The sequence below is a fragment of the Hermetia illucens genome, chromosome 2 (assembly GCF_905115235.1).
Source record: "Hermetia illucens chromosome 2, iHerIll2.2.curated.20191125, whole genome shotgun sequence".
Taxonomy (NCBI): domain Eukaryota; kingdom Metazoa; phylum Arthropoda; class Insecta; order Diptera; family Stratiomyidae; genus Hermetia; species Hermetia illucens.
The window spans coordinates 16,378,034-16,398,910 of NC_051850.1; the positions used below are offsets into that span (position 1 = coordinate 16,378,034).

Consider the following 20,877-nt stretch of genomic DNA (forward strand, 5'->3'; position numbering starts at 1 on the left):
TCAGATTTTGATAGCCTGGTTTCGGTTGTCAATTTTCATCTCTGACTTTATCTTTTGTTAATTTTTTTGAATTTTGCACCAATTTTATTTATTTAAATTATTTAAATTTTGTTGAAATTTTAGGAATACATTGAAAATAATATTTATTGAGAAATGCAAAGTAATGCGAAATTACTATTAGGAGTCTTCATTGCGATATTTTCAATTGAATATGATCATTGTTTACCATCGAACTTCAGGGGGTAAATTCGACCAGTATAATTTTTTGGCTTATCCTAAAATCTTTTCCTAAATTTTCAGGTATAAATTATATGACATTGAAGTGAAGTCGACTGAAAAGGCACATTTTATGCGTAGTAAAATTGCTGCTAGTGGTTACGACCAATTGTTTGCATCGAAAGATTTTAGTAAACCCTGGAAAGTTATCGTTCCTCCAAACGAGCAAAAGCTCTTCGAATCTGAGCTCCGCAGGAACTCGATTCACTTCAGGGTCGAAGCACTTGATTTGCAGGAATATGTCTCCAACGTGCTTAGAAAGTCTAAAAACTCTAAAGATCTACATGGCAGTGTTAGTTTCGATAAATTCTTAAGCTACGAAGAGATAAATGCTTATCTAAAGAAATTAGCAAAAGATTTTCCAGAAATAGCGAAAGTGGAAGTTAAAGGGAAGTCATATGAAGGAAGACCAATTCTGGGGATTCACATTTCATACAAACCCGTCCCCCAAAAAGTAATTCTTATAACCGGAGGGATACATTCCCGCGAGTGGGCTTCGCCTGCATGCGCTTTATATATTATATATCAATTGGTTGAGAAATCGAAAGAAATGGATGATTTTTTGAAAAATTTTGACTGGATTATCCTGCCAATGACAAATCCCGATGGTTATATTTACTCGCTTACTACAGACCCATTTTGGAGAAAGACGAGGTCGCCACAGGGAAACGATTGCTTCGGAGTTGATGTTAACAGGAACTTCCCTTTTCATTGGAGTGAAGAAGGAGCTAGTGATTCGCCTTGCTCCAGCCAGTACAGAGGGAAACGAGCCCTTTCAGAAACAGAAACTCAAACAGTCCGAAAATTACTAATGTCAGCGAAGGGAAGGTGTTCATTCTATTTAGATATTCACTCTCGCGCGGAATGTATCCTTATTCCATGGGCATACACAACGTAAGTAATGTTTGATCTTTTCTTTATTTTGTTGATTTAAAAGAGAAAACTTTTATACATATATATATATATATCTGGCGTACCAGGTTTATCCTCACCTGAGTTGCAAACGCAGAGCTGCATGCGACCAGGCGCGTGTCATGGGTTGCGGATAATGACATGACCCACCGGGTCAGCTGCGAATATCGCAAGTTAATCTTGTAAATAAGTAGCCGCGGACAAGCAGAACGTTTCCCTTTGTGTTCGTCCTCCCTTACCGATTCTTCCCCTTCAGGGGGAGTAAACCTCCTTAACAAATCCGTAATCCGGGGTGAAGGGATCGACGCGCCTATCGGATGAATTGCAGTGGCGTTACACTGTATTTCAGCGGCTCCCCTCCAAATACCTTCCCTACCTTTGGAGGTAACCATGGGGCATTGCAACATTGGGGCTCTGTTGCAGGGTTGACTGCTTCCCCAATACTCGTGGGAATAAAATTGGGGAAAACAATTTAAATTTTTTTAATGGGACCCCAGGGATACGAAGACAGTACCCAACACGGTTAAGGGTCGTTCAACAACATCAGAGCGGCTCTTCGCCCTTGGATGTTTTGGCGGTTATGCCGTCAACCACCAGGGACGGGAGACCTAGGCGTCGTATGGTTTGGACGAACCAACTCAACGAATTTATCGTTCGCGCCTATTGCCGTGTCACGGATTTGGAACGGAATCCATCAGGGTACAGACATCGACTACATGATGCGTTCATAACCCGATTTCCGTTTCTAAGTCATGTTCCGGAACAGAACGTCGTCAACCAGTACCGGGTGATAGTGAATAACAACCGAGTTGCCTTACCAACTAGGCAACAAATCTTCCAAGAGGTTTCACTTGAACTCGGGCTGGAGTCATCAAATTACCGGACTAGTCAAAGGAGTAACACAAGTACTCCACCTGTAAGGCACTCCATGAATCCAGTAGTCAGTCATAATGAGGCTTTGACCGCATTCCAGGTCGCATTTACAGAGTATGCTGAGATTCTCCCAGACGCTAGGCCAAAGATCCCAAAACTGAAGTTTACTTAGCCAACTACTAACATCATTGCTGCCGTTGACAGAATTTTGGCTGATCGTTTGGCTAGCGAGATTACTGCTACAGAGGTTCACAGCCTGATCTACTAGCTGCCACGGTTATTCGTCTCCATAACCAACATCTTAGAGCGAATAACAGAGGTATGCGCAGAAGGACTTTACCGTTCTGGGTGTTTCGACTCAACAAAAGAGTCGAAAAATTGAGAAAGGAGATTGGTCGTGTGACACAAGCACTCCTTGGAAATCCATCACCAAGAGTGCACAGATGCGTTGCGAACATCATTAGAAACTACCATCTGTCCAATGATATGCTCGAGGTGCTGAAGCAGAAACTTGCGGTATGCTCCAATCGCATCCGTAGGTATCAAAAAAGCTTTCAGCGAAGGACAGACAACACCTTGTTCTTCCAGAACCAACGGGGGTTCTACAAAAATCTCACTAACTCAAGACGGGAAAGCAACCTCGATCTGGATCAGGCAGAAGACTTCTGGAGAAGTGTTTGGAGCGAATCCAGTCGTTGCAATTTAGAAGCAGCGTGGCTCCCACACCTTATGCGTTCATGCGAGGCCCTCCCCGAAATGACCATGCCTGACGTAACTGAAGTCGATGTTAAAGCAGTCCTTGACAAGGCAGGTAACTGGAAGGCGCCAGGAGTTGACAAGATTCACAACTTCTGGCTGAAGCGGTTCAAGAGCACTCACAGGATATTGGCAAATCAATTTAATCAGATGATTGCCGATCCTGATTTAGTTCCACCATTTTTCACGAAGGGGATAACTTTCCTCATCCCCAAAGAACAGGGTGTCTCTTGCCCTTCAAAATGTCGACCAATTACTTGTCTTCCTACCATCTACAAGGTCTTCACTTCAGTTCTGTGCGCGAACATCTCAAAACATCTTGATGTTCATAAATTGATAGTTGAGGAGCAAAAAGGATGTGCAAAAGGCTCCCAAGGCTGCAAAGAACAGCTTATAATCGATACGGTAGCTGTAAAGCAGGTTGTCCATCAGAAACGAAATATCTCGACAGCCTACATCGATTATAAATCAGCCTTTGACTCCATATCACTTTCGTGGTTACTACAAGTGTTACGCTTGTATAAAATCAACCCGAATGTCGTTCTTCTTCTGAGGACATTAATGAAGAATTGGAGCACGAAGCTATCGGTATCCTCACAAACATCAGGAGAGATACCAATCAGGCGTGGCATTTTCCAAGGCGACTCTCTAAGCCCACTGTGGTTTTGTTTGGCTTTGAATCCGCTATCCCATCTTTTGAATGAAAGCAAATACGGGTTCCAAGTCAAGCATGGCATATTGTCGAAATGTACATTAAGCCATTTAATGTACATTGACGACATCAAACTGTATGCCAAAGACGAGAACCAACTTCGCTCCTTGCTGGACATCATCATCCAGTTCAGCAGGGATATCGGCATGCAGTTGGGTTTGGAAAAATGTCGCATAAAAACGATTGTTCGGGGAAAACACACCGACAACGAAGGATACAGCCAAAATAGCATCCGAATTGAGGGTATGGATTCGGACGACGTCTACAAATACCTCGGCATATTGCAAGCAACAACACCTGCTGTGGCAATAATTAAATCTAAGTTGCTGGGGGAATTTGAACGGCGTCTGGATCTTGTCCTTAAAACTGAGCTGTACGGGAAAAATAAGATCATGGCAATCAATACCTTCGCCATTCCCGTCCTTCTATACACTTTCGAGTAATACTGATTTAGAATCTGTCAATAGACGAGTAAGGGTAGTTCTTGCAAACAACAACATGCATAATAGAGCTGCCGAAAAATTGAGGATCACTATCCCACGTTATCAGGGAGGAGGGGGGGTACTTGATTTAAAATCGTTGCACTACAATCAAGTGCATTCTCTTCGTGAGTTTTTCTATGAGAAACAATCCTCTAGCCAAATACATCAGGCTACCGTCATGGTAGATAATAAATTATCTCCTTTGAACTTGAGAAGCAGAGAATGGGATCCCATGTCGAATGTTACTTCAGTCCAACAGAAGATCGACATGTGGAAAGAGAAACCCATTCACGGCGGTCATATCAAAAATTTGTTGTTGTCAGGCATGGACATCGAAGCCTCCAACAAATGGTTGACAAACGGTGTACTGTTCTATGAGACCGAAGCATTTCTAACTTCAATTCAGGATGCTTCGCTCCCAACAAAAAATTATAAACGGTACATTCTTCACGACTCCTCAATCACCAACTCCAGTTGTAGGTTATGCAACTGCGAATAGGAGACCATCCAGCACATAACATCTGCGTGCAGGATGTTGAGCGGTACCGAGTACACCAATCGTCATAACTCCGTCTGCAAGATTCTCCATCAAAACCTTGCGTTGAAGTATAACTTAGTGGTAACCTACCATCCTTACTATAAGTATACTCCGCAGAGAATCTTGGAAAGTGATCGGGTCAAACTACTGTGGGATCACACTATTGCCACCGACCACAGTGTTAATCATAACAGACCCGATCTAGTTCTGCTTCTGAAGGAAGAACGAGCGTGCTTTATAATCGATGTAGCCGTATCGTTGGACCGGAACACTGTTGAAAAACAGCACGAAAAAATCCGGAACTACGGCCCCTTGGCAGACGGTATGAAGCAGACCTGGAGACTACAAAAGATCGAAGTAGTCCCAGTAATAATATCAGCGACGGGATTAGTCCCGCAGAACTTACATAAAGCGCTGAAAACGCTCGATCTTAGGGCTGGACTATACATGGAGATGCAAAAAGCGGTTATCCGTGCAACCTGTGCTATAGTCCGAACAGTCCTGTCCGGTAGCAATCTGACCTAATGGGTTTCAGTCTTGATCCGCACTGTCTTCAATATAAGATCTATGTCTCTGTAGTGTAGAACCTCCGCGTCATTGGCTGAAGTGTTTGCGACAATCGGGATGTAGTAACACATTTTCGCATGGTCGCACACACTTTGCGTTAAAACGCATCATCGCTGTGATGCGAGCCTTTGGATGTTGTCTTCAGCCCATCCTTAGGTTGGTCGCCCCTCGGTCCGGTTGGGCGGGAAGAGGGTCCGTGGGCTTTTTGAACTATATATACTACTCGTCGGTTATTTGGGAGAATGGGTTCGTCTGCATGTCGTAGCTAGCAATTTAATTCTCACCACTCCTTGCTGTTGGGCCTATCTATTGCCACTTCCGCCCTCAGATCATATTATGTATGGGCGACAGGCACCGACCTAGGTATTCGTTTGAAATAGGATCAGGCAATCGTACCTCAATCATACAACATGGACAGGTGTTGCCAAAGGCTCGGAGCTATTGAGTGACGGTGGGGGTCACTTTCTATGTGCTACTATTTAACAACGCCGAAAGAACTCTAGCATAGGACATGCTCAACTTGATTTTGATTTTGAGATAACTCCATTTCTTGATTTTAGACAAGGCTGCGTCGGACAACAACCAGCTCAGTACAACCTTCACCGGCGAAGGCACCCGCCATGCCAATACACTTGGCATGAATTTTGCGGATGTTACCGAAGAGGAAGTTCGACGAGCCATAAACATCTCGAAGAACTGGATCGGGTGCAGAATTTCTGGTATAAGAAATTTATCAGCGTACACAGTCGGTTGGCACGCAGTATAAATGAGGTCATGAGTCGGCCGCAGGAATTTCCACCCTTCCTCACTGCGGGCATTACCTACCTTACCCCTAAGAACGGCATGGTGCAGGACCCCGCAGACACAAGACCGATCATTTGCTTACCAACCCTCTACAAATTCATCACGTCTATTATTAGTGGAATGATCAATGCGCACCTCGAGACCAATAACATTCTGCCGAGTTGGGTCAAGGGGTTTCAAAGAGCAACTCATTATCGACTCGGTAGTTGTAGGACAAGCAACTAGAGGCCAAAGAAACATCGTTAGTTGCTATATCGGTTATGCCAAGGCTTTTGATGGCGTTCCGCATACCTGGCTAATCGACATTCTACATCTGTATCACAATGATCCGAAACTAACAAAGTTCTTGGCGACAGTCATGGAAGGGTGGCATACCACCTTATCAGTCCGTACATCTGAGGGTGCTAATACCTCAGAGCCCATCCGTATACGGAGGGGCATCTTCCAGGGGGATTCGTTGAGTCCCCTTTGCTTTTGTATTACACTGAACCCCCTTTCATGGCTACTGAATGATGCTAGAGGGCATGGTTTTGCAATAAAGTATGGCCTACGTGCTAAGTGCGAACTGACACACTTGATGTACTTAGATGACATCAAGCTGTATGCTGGTACTGACAACCATCTTAGAAGCCTGTTGCGAATAATAGACATGTTCAGCCGTGATATTCGGATGGAGTTTGGATTAGACAAATGTCGAATCCAAGCCATCCGCAAAGGTCATCACGAGCTGCATGCCGGACATAGCATTGGTGACCTCCACATCGAAGCTATGACCGAGACAGACTTCTACAAATACCTAGGAGTTCTGCAAGGAACCCATGCTCTAGTTGGTGATCTAAAGGATGCTTGCTGTCCGAATTCCTGCGACGTATAAAGCTGGTGCTGAAATCGCATCTCTCGGGGAGGAATAAAATAAGCGCGTTGAATGTATTCGCTATCCCTTCACTGGCTCATGCATTCGGAATATTGCCGTGGACGAAGACCGAACTGGAAAACGTCCAGCGGCGGATACGGACAACTATGTCCAAATTCCGAAGGCATCATCCAAAGTCTGCCGTGGAGCGGATAAACCTGCTTCGTGACATCGGAGGTAGGGGCGTGGTTGATGTGGCGGCACAACATCATCGCCAAGTCGACTCGCTGCGCGCTTATTTTTACAGGAAAGAGCAGGCGAGTCCCTTACATGCGGCTGTCTGTAAGGCAGACTGTGGGCTGAGTCCACTTAACTTGAAGGATCGATCTTTCAATCCTCTAAGTGTAGTGAAGTCGGACCAAGAGCGGATCGATGAATGGAAGTCAAAGGCAATGCACGGTAAACACGGGAATTGTCTTTGGCAGCCATTTGTCGATTTGCATTTGCCGAACAGATGGCTGTGTGCTGGGGAGCTTTTTGCTGAGACGGAGGGGTTCATGTATGCCATTCAGGACCACGTGGTCGCCACCGGAGCTTATAAAAAGCTCATCATGAAAGAACGGGTGGAGAACGACCAGTGCAGAATGTGTGGTTCGGCGTTAGAGACGTTGGACCATCTCATTTCTGGCTGTACTGCTATGGCACCGGTGCAGTACATCACCAGGCATAATGCTGTATGTAAGGTTATCCATCCTTTTGCCGCGGCTTGTGAATCCCGGGTCTGCTCCAAGAATGAGGTTTTGTTAATAAATAGTTTCTTGCAACAACATTCTTTTTCCCATCGGAGGGGGCTTTTGTCACATTTGGGCGTAAGCGCGTAAGCATTAATAAACAAAGCATTCTACTTCCATGAGGAGACGCCGGGAAATACAGCCTCGTTTTCTACTATTATGCAAGTTTTCTTGTGACACACAAATATTTTTCCTGTTTAGTTTCTAAATTCCAAGTTGGGTACAATGCACCCTACCTGCTAGATACAAAGCGGTACGTACATGCAGACTTATGCAGTGGCTTGAACCGGCTTGGCTTAGGCAGAATGCATTTAATGGTTTACCTAAAATTAATCTGAATTTGTGAGACTAGCAGACAAATTAAAAGCTTAAATTTTTAGATTACGGCAAAAGCTCCATATATTATTAGGTTGTTGCAAATGAAATGGCCGTTTTGGACTAAAATTTTAAACGACTGTAAAGCTTACAAAAATTTATTTATTTAATCAAAATAGGTGCCAGTCGATTCAAAACACTTCTCCCAGCGAGATTCAAGAGCATGTATGCCAGTTTCGTAGAAGTCCAACTGTCGGGTGTTGATAAATTCGTCGAAGTCAATTTTGATAGCTTCTTCGTTCTTAAACTGTTTTTCCGCCAAAAAAAGATCCAAACGCTTAAAAAAGTGGTAGTCGATTGGCGAAAGGTCCGGTTAATATGGTGGATGAGGCAGAGTCTGATACTGCAATTGGTTCAATTTTTGAACCGTTGTTTTGGGTACATGGGGTCGTGTTGACCAATCTCGGCCATTGAATACTCAATTTTTGGTGCATTTTTTCGAGTTGGGCACAGTATTTCTGTGCTTTTATCGTTTCTCTAGGTGCCAAAAAAGAATAGTGGACAATTTCAGCCGTAGACCACCAAACAGCCTCCATTACCTTCTTCGGATGGAGGCTCGGTTTCGGGTTATGCTTCGGTGGCTCATCAGTATCTAGCCAATGCGCTGATCTGCGACGATTGTCATATAATATCCACTTTTCATGACATGTCACTATTCTGTACAAAAGTGGATCGATTCTGTTGCGGGAGAATAAAGAACTGCAAATTTCCATCCGAAGCGCCATGTTTTGCTCTGTAAAGGCACCCGGAACCCATTCGTCGAGCTTTTTCACCTTTCCAAGTTGTTCCAAGTGCCGGAAACTATCGAGTCGTGTATGCCCAGTTTCTCTGCAATGAATCTCGCAGACTGACGTGTGTTGGATTCAACTACCAAACGCAGCTCGTTGTTGTCAATCGATGGTCCGGGATGTCCATGTGGCTGACTTTGAAGGTTTACGGCGCCTGACCGGAATTTGTGGAACCACCGCCATGTGGTTCCTTCGTTTATCGTATCAGCTCCAAATGCAGCTATTAATGTTCCTGGTCGCTTCCGCTGCTTTATAACTAAGTTTGAACTCATACGGAAAAAGTATACGTTCTTGGATCTTTTCCATCCTTTTTTTCCTTTTTATTCACTGTTATCACAACGATGATCAAAACTGAAATGACTCCTTGATTAAATGTAGGAGTATCTATACTTCATTTACCGACACCAACAGCGCCAACTGGTGGTGGTTTGATACAGCAAAATCGCAACTAACTTCACTTGATTGCCAAATCGACAATTTCATGTGCAACAACATAATAGCTTTTAATAATATATTCTTGTATCAAAAACAAAAAGAAAAATCGGAAAAATTATAGTAAATCTATTTTTATTGCAGACAACATATTCCAAAGTACGATTCTGCAAAAGAAGTTGCGTTGGCCGGTGCAAAAGCAATTTTGAATGCTACTTCGACCAAATTTAAAGTTGGCAGCGTGGCCAACATCTTATATGTAGCTTCTGGAAGCAGTATAGATTATGCAATGGGAATAGAAAAAGTACCATTCGCGGTAGGAATGGAACTAAGCGGGGGCAAATTTCATCCTCCTCCCGAAAAAATCAAAAGTATAGTCATCGAGGGTTGGGTAGGCTTAAAGGCCATGGTTGCCCAGCATGAGCAAGTGCAAATTGCTACGCGCAACATGGGGTTAGTATCGGAATCAGTGCTTCATCAAAATTTTCTTCTAATATACGTTTTCAAGTGGTCAATTTCTAGATTTTCCGAATTTGAGTAAACCATATGTCTACGTTTATACAGAATAAAAGTTCAGAATAAAATTTTATTTAATTGTGATTTAGTTTTCCTCTCGCTCTGGGAAAAGCAAAACGATTAAACTGTGGCGGTGCTAATAACTTCCAGACACTTGTCAGGAATTAGACGTTTTAATTGCCTTTCTTTTCTAAACTCCGCCATGTCGTTACAAACATGATGATCGGATTGAGTCACAAGCCTCGGAGATATGCTAGGGCGTCCATCTCAGTCGACGCGGCAGGACGGGCCCCGGTCCTGTCGAGAAATGGGCAAGGGTTCTTGACGCATGGACGGCGTCAGGACGTAAGCAAGTCAGTCCGAACAAAACAAACAAAACAAATACGTGTCTGCACGCTAAATGTTGGTACCCTAACTGGAAAGACCGAGGAACTCGCAAGAGCCCCTCGGAAAAGGCGCATTGATATCTGCACTCTGCAAGAAACCCGATGGTCTGTTGCCAAAAACTGCGACATTGAACGCGAACGCGGTAAAAATGGCTACAAACTTCTCTATTTTGGTAACCCACCCACTCAATATGGTGTTGGCATTGCCATCTCAGAGGGTTTCCGTGATGCCATGAAGGAAGTCGAACGATTTGATGATTGGCTGATGAAGCTCACCATTATATCAGCTGATCGCACTATTCACTTCTTCACCGCATATGTACCTCAGACAGGTCGACCTGATGCCGAGAAAGATGCCTTCTGGCAACTTCTCGATGGAAAGACTTGTCACGTGCCTGCTGACGATTATATAATCATTGCCGGCGACCTTAATGGTCATGTGGGTGAAAAGGCAGATGGTAACAGGTGCCATGGGGGAAAAGGGTTCGGAGCGCGCAATGAGGGTGGAGAGCGTATAATCGATTTTGCGGACACCCATGACCTTGTACTTACGAATACATGGTTCATCAAACGATTGTCTCATCGTCCTACATTTTATAGTGGGAACAGTAAAACGCAAATCGACTATATTCTCATAAGACGCCAACATTTTTCGTTCCCTATGAGACCATCGCACCTCAACATCGGCCATTGATTGCCGTCCTGCGAATTAAGCCACCGATAAAACAGCGTGAGGAACGCACTGGCCCGCCGCGCATTAAATGGTGGCGATTTGGTGAGAAGAAAGAAGAAACGGTCTCACTCATACGATTGCCGACCATTACGAATGTGGAAGAATCATGGAACCAAATGAAAGACACGATCCACAAAGCGGCCTCTGCAACCGTCGGGGTCACCAAGCCGGGTAAGCGGTACATCAACCGAGATACTTGGCCTTGGAATGATGATGTTGAAATGAAGGTCCATGAAAAGAAACGCCTCTACCACAAATTTCTCGACGATAAAACGCCTGCTAATTGGCAAATTTATAAGAATGCCAACTGGGAAGCAAAGAAAGCGGTCGCTGTCACCCGAGCGAACCACTTCAAAAATCTTTACGATAAACTGGACACTCGGGATGGCGAGATAGATCTGTATCGACTTGCTAAAAGCCGTAATGAACGCATACAGGATATCGAACACTTCTGTTGCGTTAATGACAAGAACGGTACTTTGCTTACCAACCGTCGAGCCGCAACTTTGAGCAGATTTCAACTGAAGAATTTGCTCATTCTCCACTTCCCCAATCATTGCCGACATTTGGACCAGTTCCACCAGTCAGCGCAACTGAAGTCGAGGAGGCAATAAAACAAATGAAATCGGGGAAAGCAACAGGACCTAATGATCAAGCCGGATTTGTCAAGAACTGCGGAACTACTGACGCAATACACGCTGCGCGCTTACTCATGGAGAAACACCGCGAGAAGCATTGCCCTCTTTACATTGCCTTTCTGGATCTAGAGAAAGCGTTTGACTATGTACCACACGAACTCATCTGGTATGCTTTACGACAACACTTCGTGCCAGAAGAACTCGTGCGCTGGGTTCAATTGCTCAACCACGATCCGAAAAGTAAAGTTCGAAGTATGGCGGGTGTATCAAAACCGCTTCGTGTCTCTGTTGGTGTTCATCAAGGAAGCGCCCTCTCACCACTCCTCTTTGCTCTTGTTATGGACACCGTCACACGGGATATCCAACGTCCAGCGCGATGGTGTTTTCCTAGCATCTGATAGCAAAAATGATCTCGAGCAACTTGTTCAAAAATGGAATGATCGCCTCATGCAACACGGTCTCAGATTGAATTTAAACAAAACTGAATTTTTGACGACCGATCCGCATGAAACACGGACAATCACTGTCAGCGGCAGTGATCTGCCCAGAACTGAGCGATTTAAATACCTCGGGTCAACGCTATCAGCCAATGGAGAACTGCGCTATGAAATTGCTTCACGCATTAACGCAACCTGGATGAAGTGGCGTTCCACAACTGGTGTTCTTTGTGATCGACGTACCAACGAACGTCTCAAATCTAAAATTTACCGCAATGTCGTCCGTCCAGTCGCTCTCTATGGTTCTGAGTGTTGGCCGACTATAAAAGACAATGAACGGCGTCTTGCGGTAATGGAGACGAAGATGCTACGTTGGACTAGTGGCGTCACACGTTTAGATCACATCCGAAACGAGGATATCCGCGATCGTTATGGGGTTGCACCGGTATGGTCACGCAATTCGTGCAAACGAGAATTCACTTGCCAAGACTGGTCTGAACATCGAAGTCGATGGTAAACGACCAAAAGGCAGACCTAAACAACGGTGGCTTGATACGCTAGATGGGGATTTGAAAGCCTCGAGATTTCACCCAGATCAGGAATTCGATAGAGCCAAATGGTGAAGTCGATCACGACGAACCGACCCCGCTTGTGAACGAGACAAAGGCTGAAGAAGAAGAAGAATTGCCTTTCTTTTCTACCGAAGTGATTTATTTCCAAAAAGTTAGCAAGAGAGTTAAGTAGAGCTGTCACTCGGTAAAAGAGAGTCTAGTCACAGTTCTCACTTTCTGAACCCCACAATGAGAAACACGATCGAAATTGGATTTAAGGGGTCATCCCGCTCCGCGAACTAGGATTATTAAAAAATATTAAAAGCAAAATTTTTGGTGCTGTTTTAAACTTTTTTTGTGAATTTTGGTGTTTTTTCACGGCTTCTTCAATGAATGAAAGGAAAATACTGAATGAATCGCAACTATCCTAGTTTGCGGACCGTAGAAAATCGTAAAAATTTCAAAACACTTCATTGGATAGATTTTGAGCTATCGTGGCAGCCGATTTTCAACATGCAGTTTCGAGAAAAAACGCATTTAAAAGGTAGAAAGCGATTTTTAGCCATAAAACCTTAAGTGACTATTAATCTGCAACACCTAGTCCATGAACCTTAGGTTTCTTGAAGAAACACATGTACAGCCTTGGTTTCAATTCTTGTCCTTTTATCGAAGTCATTTGAACGTCATTCGGACCGATAAATACGAGCTTTATTACTGCGATCAACATAAATCTGGCATGTGACTTATCACGTGTTTTCCCAACTACTCCGAATATCGAACAATTATCAACGGCGCAACAACCGGTATCCGGTCTAGGCCTGCCTTAATAAGGAATTCCAGACATCTCGGTTTTGCACCGAAGTCCACCAATTCGATATCCCTAAAAGCTGCCTGCCTCGTCTTCTTTTTCTGCGTGAGGAGCAGGAAATCATTGAGGACCTTGTCGTCAAGCAGATGATGAAGCGTTGGAATTCGAAACTGGTGTTCACCGGGATACGCTTTCGACCAGGCCTTATACTGGTGGTCTGCGCGACGGAACACACCGCAGAATGGGTTAGAGCCATATTTCCTAGATTGCCAGGCTGGGAAAGGGTGGAACTGTCAACATGTGCTGGGGATGATATACCAGGAGCCCATATGGTGACAGCTTTTCTGCTAAAAGCCGCGGCAATAGAAACGGAAGACCTTATGAGCCTCCTAATCGCACAGAATGAAGATCTCCATACTCGACTATGGAGAGTCTTCAGAAGCAAGGTGGAGGGCAAGGGTAAACTCCTCACAATCCTGTACATGTCCACAGAGAAAATTCGAGGAAAGATACCTCGGAGGAGGCACAGGATGGAAAACATACCGAGGTCCTTGAAGAAGTCTCGAAAGTCATAGAGGCGGAAAGGACTGGATAAACCAGGGAAATAGACCTGCTGCCCAGTAAAGGGCTCAGGGTGGGCAGCGATGGGCAGGAAAGCGCCATGTCGGAGGAGGAGGGTGACACTCCGACAGTGGAGAAGATAAACCTTCGCCATGCGAGAGCTGCATCTGCAGTGATTGCAAGGGCAAGTTCAAAGGAGAACATTGGAATAGTGCTGGCTCAGGAGCTCTGTGTATGGGGGGGGGGGGGCAGATTCGTTGTTTTTCAAGGAGGAAGTTTGCAGGTAATTTGGGACTCCTCTTGTGAAAAACCAAGAGCATGCATAATTCTTAAACTAAACTTAAACTAAATTAAATTAAATTAAGAATTACTACATATATCTTTCTGAGTTCTCAACCGGGGACCATGTGGCTACCCAAATTTCATTGGAAGCCGGGAGGAGCACTCGAGAGGCAGTTGTGCCATCGGGATACTTCCCAGGAGACGAAATCCGGGCTCCACAGGAACAAGTTTCAAAACTGACGAAGTATTGCGAGAAGAGGGCGTTACCACTTCTTCTCGGCTTCGATGCCAACGCCTACCACGGAGTCTGGGGAAGCAGCGACACCAATCGTAGAGAAGAGTACCTTCTTGAATTTATTCTTAGCAATAAGTAATAAATATACAACGTAGGGAACACTCCAGCATTTGTGACCAGCACCAGACAGGAGGTACTAGATATAACTCTAGGAAATACCCTAATGAACGGAATGGTCAGGAATTGGAGGGTGTTGGATGAACCCTCTATGTCTGATCACAGGATAATCAGATTCGATATTGAGGGTAACTCCGAAATAGAAAGAATAATAAGGAATCCCAGGAGAACGGATTGGGAACAAGAGCCTAACCAGAATGGGAACAGAGGCACGAAAACTGTTTAACCGGGCAAAATAAACCGGGGACTTGCAGAGCAATAAAAATGCACTGACTGCGTATAGCAACGCGATCAGGGAAACGAAGCGGAATGGCTTCAGGGAATTCTGTGAAGGGATCGAACAGATCACAGAAGCAACCAGGCTGTACAAGGCTGTAGCCAAAGACGGGGGAATATCCTCTGTCTACTTGAAAAAGGAAGATGAGACATTTCCCGAGAATGAGGAGGACAGGGTTCACCTGCATCTCAGAACTTATTTCCCGGGGTCCTACCCCACGGTGGCAGGCGACAACATTCTGCCTGACACCCCAACAACGAATAAAAGGGGAAGAAAGTAGAACTGGAAACTAGCAAAACAGATATGCTCAGAAGCTAAGGCTAAAATGGGCAGTGGGAACTTTTAAACCACTAAAATCTCCCGGAGTAGATGGCATTTTCCCAGCATTTATCCAGAGAGGCCTAGGAATTATCTTAGAGTCTCTTCTCAAGGTGGTAAGGGGAGCATAGCACTGGGATACATACCAAGGGCATGGAGACGGGCAAAAGTGGTCTTTAATCCGAAGGCGGGTAAAAATGATCCTTTTCACCCTAAATCTTTCAGACAAATTTGCCTAACATCGTTCGTACTCAAAACGGTGGAGAAGGTCATAGACAACTATATTAGAACTAACGTTCTAAAGCGTAATCCCCTACATCACTGTGAGCACGCTTACCGGGCAGGACGGTGAACTGAAATTGCTCTGTATCAGTTGACAGAGGTACTATGGGATGCCGTAGAAACAAAAGAAATTGCACTGTGCGTTTTTGGATATCGAAGGAGGAGGAAACACCCTGCCATTCTGGATGGGCAAAATGCTAGAAAGCAGGCAAATTGAGGTACCGACAGGTACAAATTCTATTATCATGAACACCACTCACGGGTGTCCACAGGGTGGGGTACTATCGTCACTGATGGGGAGTATGGTAGTGGATGAACTCCTGGACGTGTTAGCAAATACTGGAATACAAGTCCAGGGTTACGCGGACAACATTGTTTTAATCTGTAGGCGCAAATATGAAGATACCCTAAGTGATAGAATCCAAACTGGACTAAGGGTTACTAGTGCCCGGTGCAGGAAGGTGGGACTGCGGATCAACCCAGCAAAAACCACCATAGTACCATTCACTGGGAGGCGTAAGCTTTATCACCTGAGAGCCATAACATTACATGATATGGAGGTGAAACGGGAAACAGAGGTCAAATATTTGGGAATTACGCTAGAGCAAAAATTACTCTGGAAGACACATGTCGGAAACACTTGTCGAAAAGCCACGAGGGCTCGGATGACTTGCAGATCCATAGCAGGAAAAAATGGGGTTTGCAGCCCGAAGATACTACTTTATATACTGTCCGGATAGCTGAGTGGTTATGGAAGTGTGGGTATGGAAGGTCGCGGTTCAAATCTCGCTGGCGGCAGGGGGATTTGTATCGTGATTTGACGTCGGATACCAGTCGACTCAGCTGTGAATGAGTACCTAAGTCAAATCAGGGTAATAATCTCGGTCGAGCGCAATGCTGACCACATTGCTTCCTACAGGTTATTCCGTAGTGTACCATTACGGTCTTAAATGAAGTGCTCTAACACACTTCAAGGCCCTGATCCAATATGGATTGTTGCGCCAACGATTATTATTATTATATATATAGTAAGGCCAATGATTACCTATGGAATGGTAATCTGAGCAGAAAGAACTGAACTCAGCACACAAGCCAAGGAATTACATAAGCTCCAAAGGCTGGCTTGCGCGTGTATCAGTGGGGCAATGAGGACATGCCCAACGGCATCACTGGAGGTCCTTCTGGGATTAACCCCTCTCCATCTGCACATACCGATGCAGGCAAGGAGGGCAATATTCAGGATGGCCGGTAGTGTGAGTGATGCGGGGAGCCTTAATCGAAGGAAGATCGATTTTCTTTCTAAGCGGTATCGCGAATTACTGATACCAAGGGAATAACATGACAACGAGGTTTCACTTCGATAAGAAGTTTGATACACGTTGGATTAACAAGGCAAACTGGGAGAGCGTGGCTTCGACATACGGCTTAAACCAGCAACTGATTACTTGGTACACTGACGGACCCCTCACAGCAGAGGGAGCGGGTGCCGGTGTCATTGGTCCAAGGAAAATGTACTTTGAGCCAATGGGCAGGTACACTAGCATATTCCAGGCGGAAATATACGCCATAGACAAATGTGCCTCCTTTAATGTGCAAAGGAACTACAGGGGGCAGAACATATCATAATTATTCTAACCGACAGCCAAGCGGTGATAAAGGCACTTACGTCCAACCAGGTGAACTCTAAACTGGTATAGGAATGCCTTGAGAGACTGAATACACTCGGCTCGTCCAACAAGGTCTGGATACTTTGGATTCCAGGCCATGCTGCGTTGGAAGGCAACGAGGCAGGGGACGAACTAGCCAAGAAGGAAGCAGGGACGCTTTTTCACGGAATTGGAAACGGTTTCATGACTATGAATCTAAGCAATGAAGAGGAAGGGTTGAGGGAGCTATACTGGGCGGGCCTACCAGGAATGGAGCAGTCCAGGGTGCTTATTGGAGGATACGAACCCATGCGTACAAAGGATTGCTTAAACCTCACCAAAAAGAACCTCCGAATCATAGTGGGAATTCTCACTGGTCATTGTCGGCTGAACTATCACCTAAGGAAGCTAGGGATATCTACGGACACTGCCTGCATGTTTTGTGAGGAGGAGGACGAAACCTCTATACACGTCCTGGGACAGTGTCCGGCACTTGGTCGAGGCATCTGGGAGAACATTCAATACCAGATGCAAAGCTGAAAGATCTGTAAGTAGGGAACATACTAAAGTTCCTAACGGTTGTAGGCCTCCTTGAGATACTATGATCAATAGGTACACTATAACCTGTGAATGGGGCACAATAGTTCTTCACGGACGCGATGCGACTTTTCCTTAACAGGATAATAATAATCGTATTGTAATACAGTTAAAGTGAGTTCAGTTAAAGTGAATATTATTATAGCTCGGCCCAACAGGAAGTATGCTCTCGATTCTTCCCTTTACGTGAACTCTCGCAATGAGTATGGGTTGTCAGATTTTGATAGCCTGGTTTCGGTTGTCAATTTTCATCTCTGACTTTATCTTTTGTTAATTTTTTTGAATTTCGCACCAATTTTATTTATTTAAATTATCTAAATTTTGTTGAAATTTTAGGAATAAATTGAAAATAATAATTATTGGGAAATGCAAAGGAATGCAAAATTACTACTAGGAGTCTTCATTGCGATATTTTCAATCGAATATGACCATTGTTTACCATCGAACTTCAGGGGGTAAATTCGAGCAGTATAATTTTATGTCATATCCTAAAATCTTTCCTAAATTTTTAGGTATAAATTATATGACATTGAAGTGAAGACGACAGAAAAGGCACATTTTATGCGTAGTAAAATTGCTGCTAGTGGTTACGACCAATTGTTTGCATCGAAAGATTTTAGTAAACCCTGGAAAGTTATCGTTCCTCCAAATGAGCAAAAGCTCTTCGAATCTGAGCTCCGCAGGAACTCGATTCACTTCAGGGTCGAAGCACTTGATTTGCAGGAATATGTCTCCAACGTGCTTACAAAGTCTAGAAACTCTAAAGACCTACATGGTAGTGTTAGTTTCGATAAATTCTTAAGCTACGATGAGATAAACGCTTATCTAAAGAAATTAGCAAAAGATTTTCCAGAAATAGCGAAAGTGGAAGTTAAAGGGAAGTCATATGAAGGAAGACCAATTCTGGGATTCACATTTCATACAAACCCGTCCCCAAAAATGTAATTCTTATAACCGGAGGGATACATGCCCGCGAGTGGGCTTCACCTGCATGCGCTTTATATATTATATATCAATTGGTTGAGAAATCGAAAGAAATGGATGATTTTTTGAAAAATTTTGACTGGATTATCCTGCCAACAACAAATCCCGATGGTTATATTTACTCGCTTACTACAGACCCATTTTGGAGAAAGACGAGGTCGCCACAGGGAGACAATTGCTTCGGAGTTGATGTTAACAGGAACTTCGCTTTTCATTGGAGTGAAGAAGGAGCTAGTGATTCGCCTTGCTCCTCCCAGTACAGAGGGAAACAAGCCCTTTCAGAAACAGAAACTCAAACTGTCCGAAAATTACTAATGTCAGCGAAGGGAAAGTGTTCATTCTATTTAGATATTCACACTTTCGGGGAATTTATCCTCATTCCATGGGCATACACAACGTAAGTAATGTTTGATCTTTTCTTTATTTTGTTGATTTAAAAGAGATAACTTTTATACATATATATATACTACTCGTCGGTCATTTGGGAGAGTGGGAGGCATTATCTCTCTCATACATAAAAAGGAAGATATCACACAGTGCAACAATTATGGAGGTTGGATGCTGGATGTTGGATGGTTGCTGAGAACCATCTATAAAATATTTTCCGCTATCTTGCTAGGTCGGATAGCCCCATACGCCCAGATCATCATTGGCCCATAACAAAGAGGCTTCACTTCAGGCAAATCGGCAACAGATCAGAGCTTCTCGCTGTGGCAAGCGATGGAAAAACTGTTGGAACATGGACAACAGTTGCACCATCTATTCATCGACTATGAAGCCGCCTATGATAGCACAGCCAGGGTAAAACTGTACACGACCATGAGGGAATTTGGTATCCAGACGAAATTAATAAGACTGACTAGGCTTACCCTGACCAATGTGCGAGGCCAGATAAAAGCAGCAGGATCACTCTCACTTACCATATGGCTCACTTTGAAGGTTTACGGCGCCTGACCGGAATTTGTAGAACCACCGCCGTGTGGTTCGTTCGCTTACCGTATTAGCTCCAAATACGCTGTTAATGTTCCTGCTCGCTTGCGCTGTTTTATGACCAAGTGTGAACTCATACGGCAAAAGTATACGTTCTTGGCTCTTTTCCGTCCTTTTTTCCTTTTTATTCACTGTTATCACAACGATGGTCAAAACTGAAATGACTCTTCGATTAAATGTAGGAGTATCTATACTTCATTATCCGACACCAACAGCGCCAACTGGTGGTGGTTTGATTCAGCAAAATCGCAACTAACTTCACTTGATTGCCAAATCGACAATTTCATGTGCAACAACCTAATAGTTTTTAATAATATATTCTTGTATCAGAAAAAAAAAAAAAAATCGGAAAAATTATAGTAAATCTATTTCTATTGCAGACAACATATTCCAAAGTACGATTCTGTAAAAGAAGTTGCGTTGGCCGGTGCAAAAGCAATTTTGAATGCTACTTCGACCGAATTTAAAGTGGGCAGCGCGGCCAACATCCTATATATAGCTTCTGGAAGCAGTATAGATTATGCAATGGGAATAGAAAAAGTACCATTCGCGGTAGGAATGGAACTAAGCGGGCCCGGATTTCATCCTCCTCCCGAAAAAATCAAAAGTATAGTCATCGAGGGTTGGGTAGGCTTAAAGGCCATGGTTGCCCAGCATGAGCAAGTGCAAATTGCTACGCTTAACATGGGGTTAGTATCGGAATCAGTGCTTCATCAAAATTTTCTTCTAATATACGTTTTTAAGTGGTCAATTTCTAGATTTTCCGAATTTGAGTAAACTATATGTCTACGTTTATACAGAATGAAACTTCAGAATAAAATTTTATTTAATTGTGATTTAGTTTTCCTCTCGCTCTGGGAAAAGCAAAACGATTAAACTGTGGCGGTGCTAATAACTTCCAGACACTTGTCTGGAATTAGAAGTTTTAACACCACAATGAGAACTACTGCGAATATCGAACAATCATCAACGGCGTAACAACCGGTATCCGCCTGCCTCAATAAGGAACTCCAGGCATCCCGGTTTCGCGCGGAGGTCCACCAATTCGATATTGATAGTGGCGCCCTGATCTACGCCATCGCTCCATCTTAGGCTGGTCTGCCTCGTCTTCTTTTTCTACCATAGATATTGCCTTTACTTTGCGGGTGGGATCATCCTCATCCATACGGGTTAAGTGACCCTCCCATCGTAACCTACTGAGCCAGATTTTATCCACAACCGGACCATACGAGTATATTCTGCGCGAGGACTCATCTGAAATGGCAATAGTCACCAAACCTTACTAGGGGTATACTGGTAC

The 20,877-nt window shown here is 44.1% G+C and overlaps 2 protein-coding genes across 2 annotated transcripts; both read left to right on the plus strand.

Moving 5' to 3' along the window:
• Positions 1-153: 153 nt before the first annotated feature.
• On the plus strand, positions 154-20,413 carry LOC119647685 (zinc carboxypeptidase-like). Its single transcript, XM_038048766.1, has 3 exons — positions 154-242; positions 301-1,170; positions 19,958-20,413. Exons 1-3 carry the CDS (start codon positions 154-156, stop codon positions 20,352-20,354), a joined length of 1,356 nt encoding a protein of 451 aa, XP_037904694.1. The 3' UTR covers positions 20,355-20,413.
• Positions 17,825-18,688, plus strand: LOC119650264 (carboxypeptidase A4-like). The gene is made up of 2 exons (XM_038052878.1): positions 17,825-18,058; positions 18,116-18,688. Exons 1-2 carry the CDS (start codon positions 17,970-17,972, stop codon positions 18,546-18,548), a joined length of 522 nt encoding a protein of 173 aa, XP_037908806.1. The 5' UTR covers positions 17,825-17,969; the 3' UTR covers positions 18,549-18,688.
• Positions 20,414-20,877: the final 464 nt, after the last annotated feature.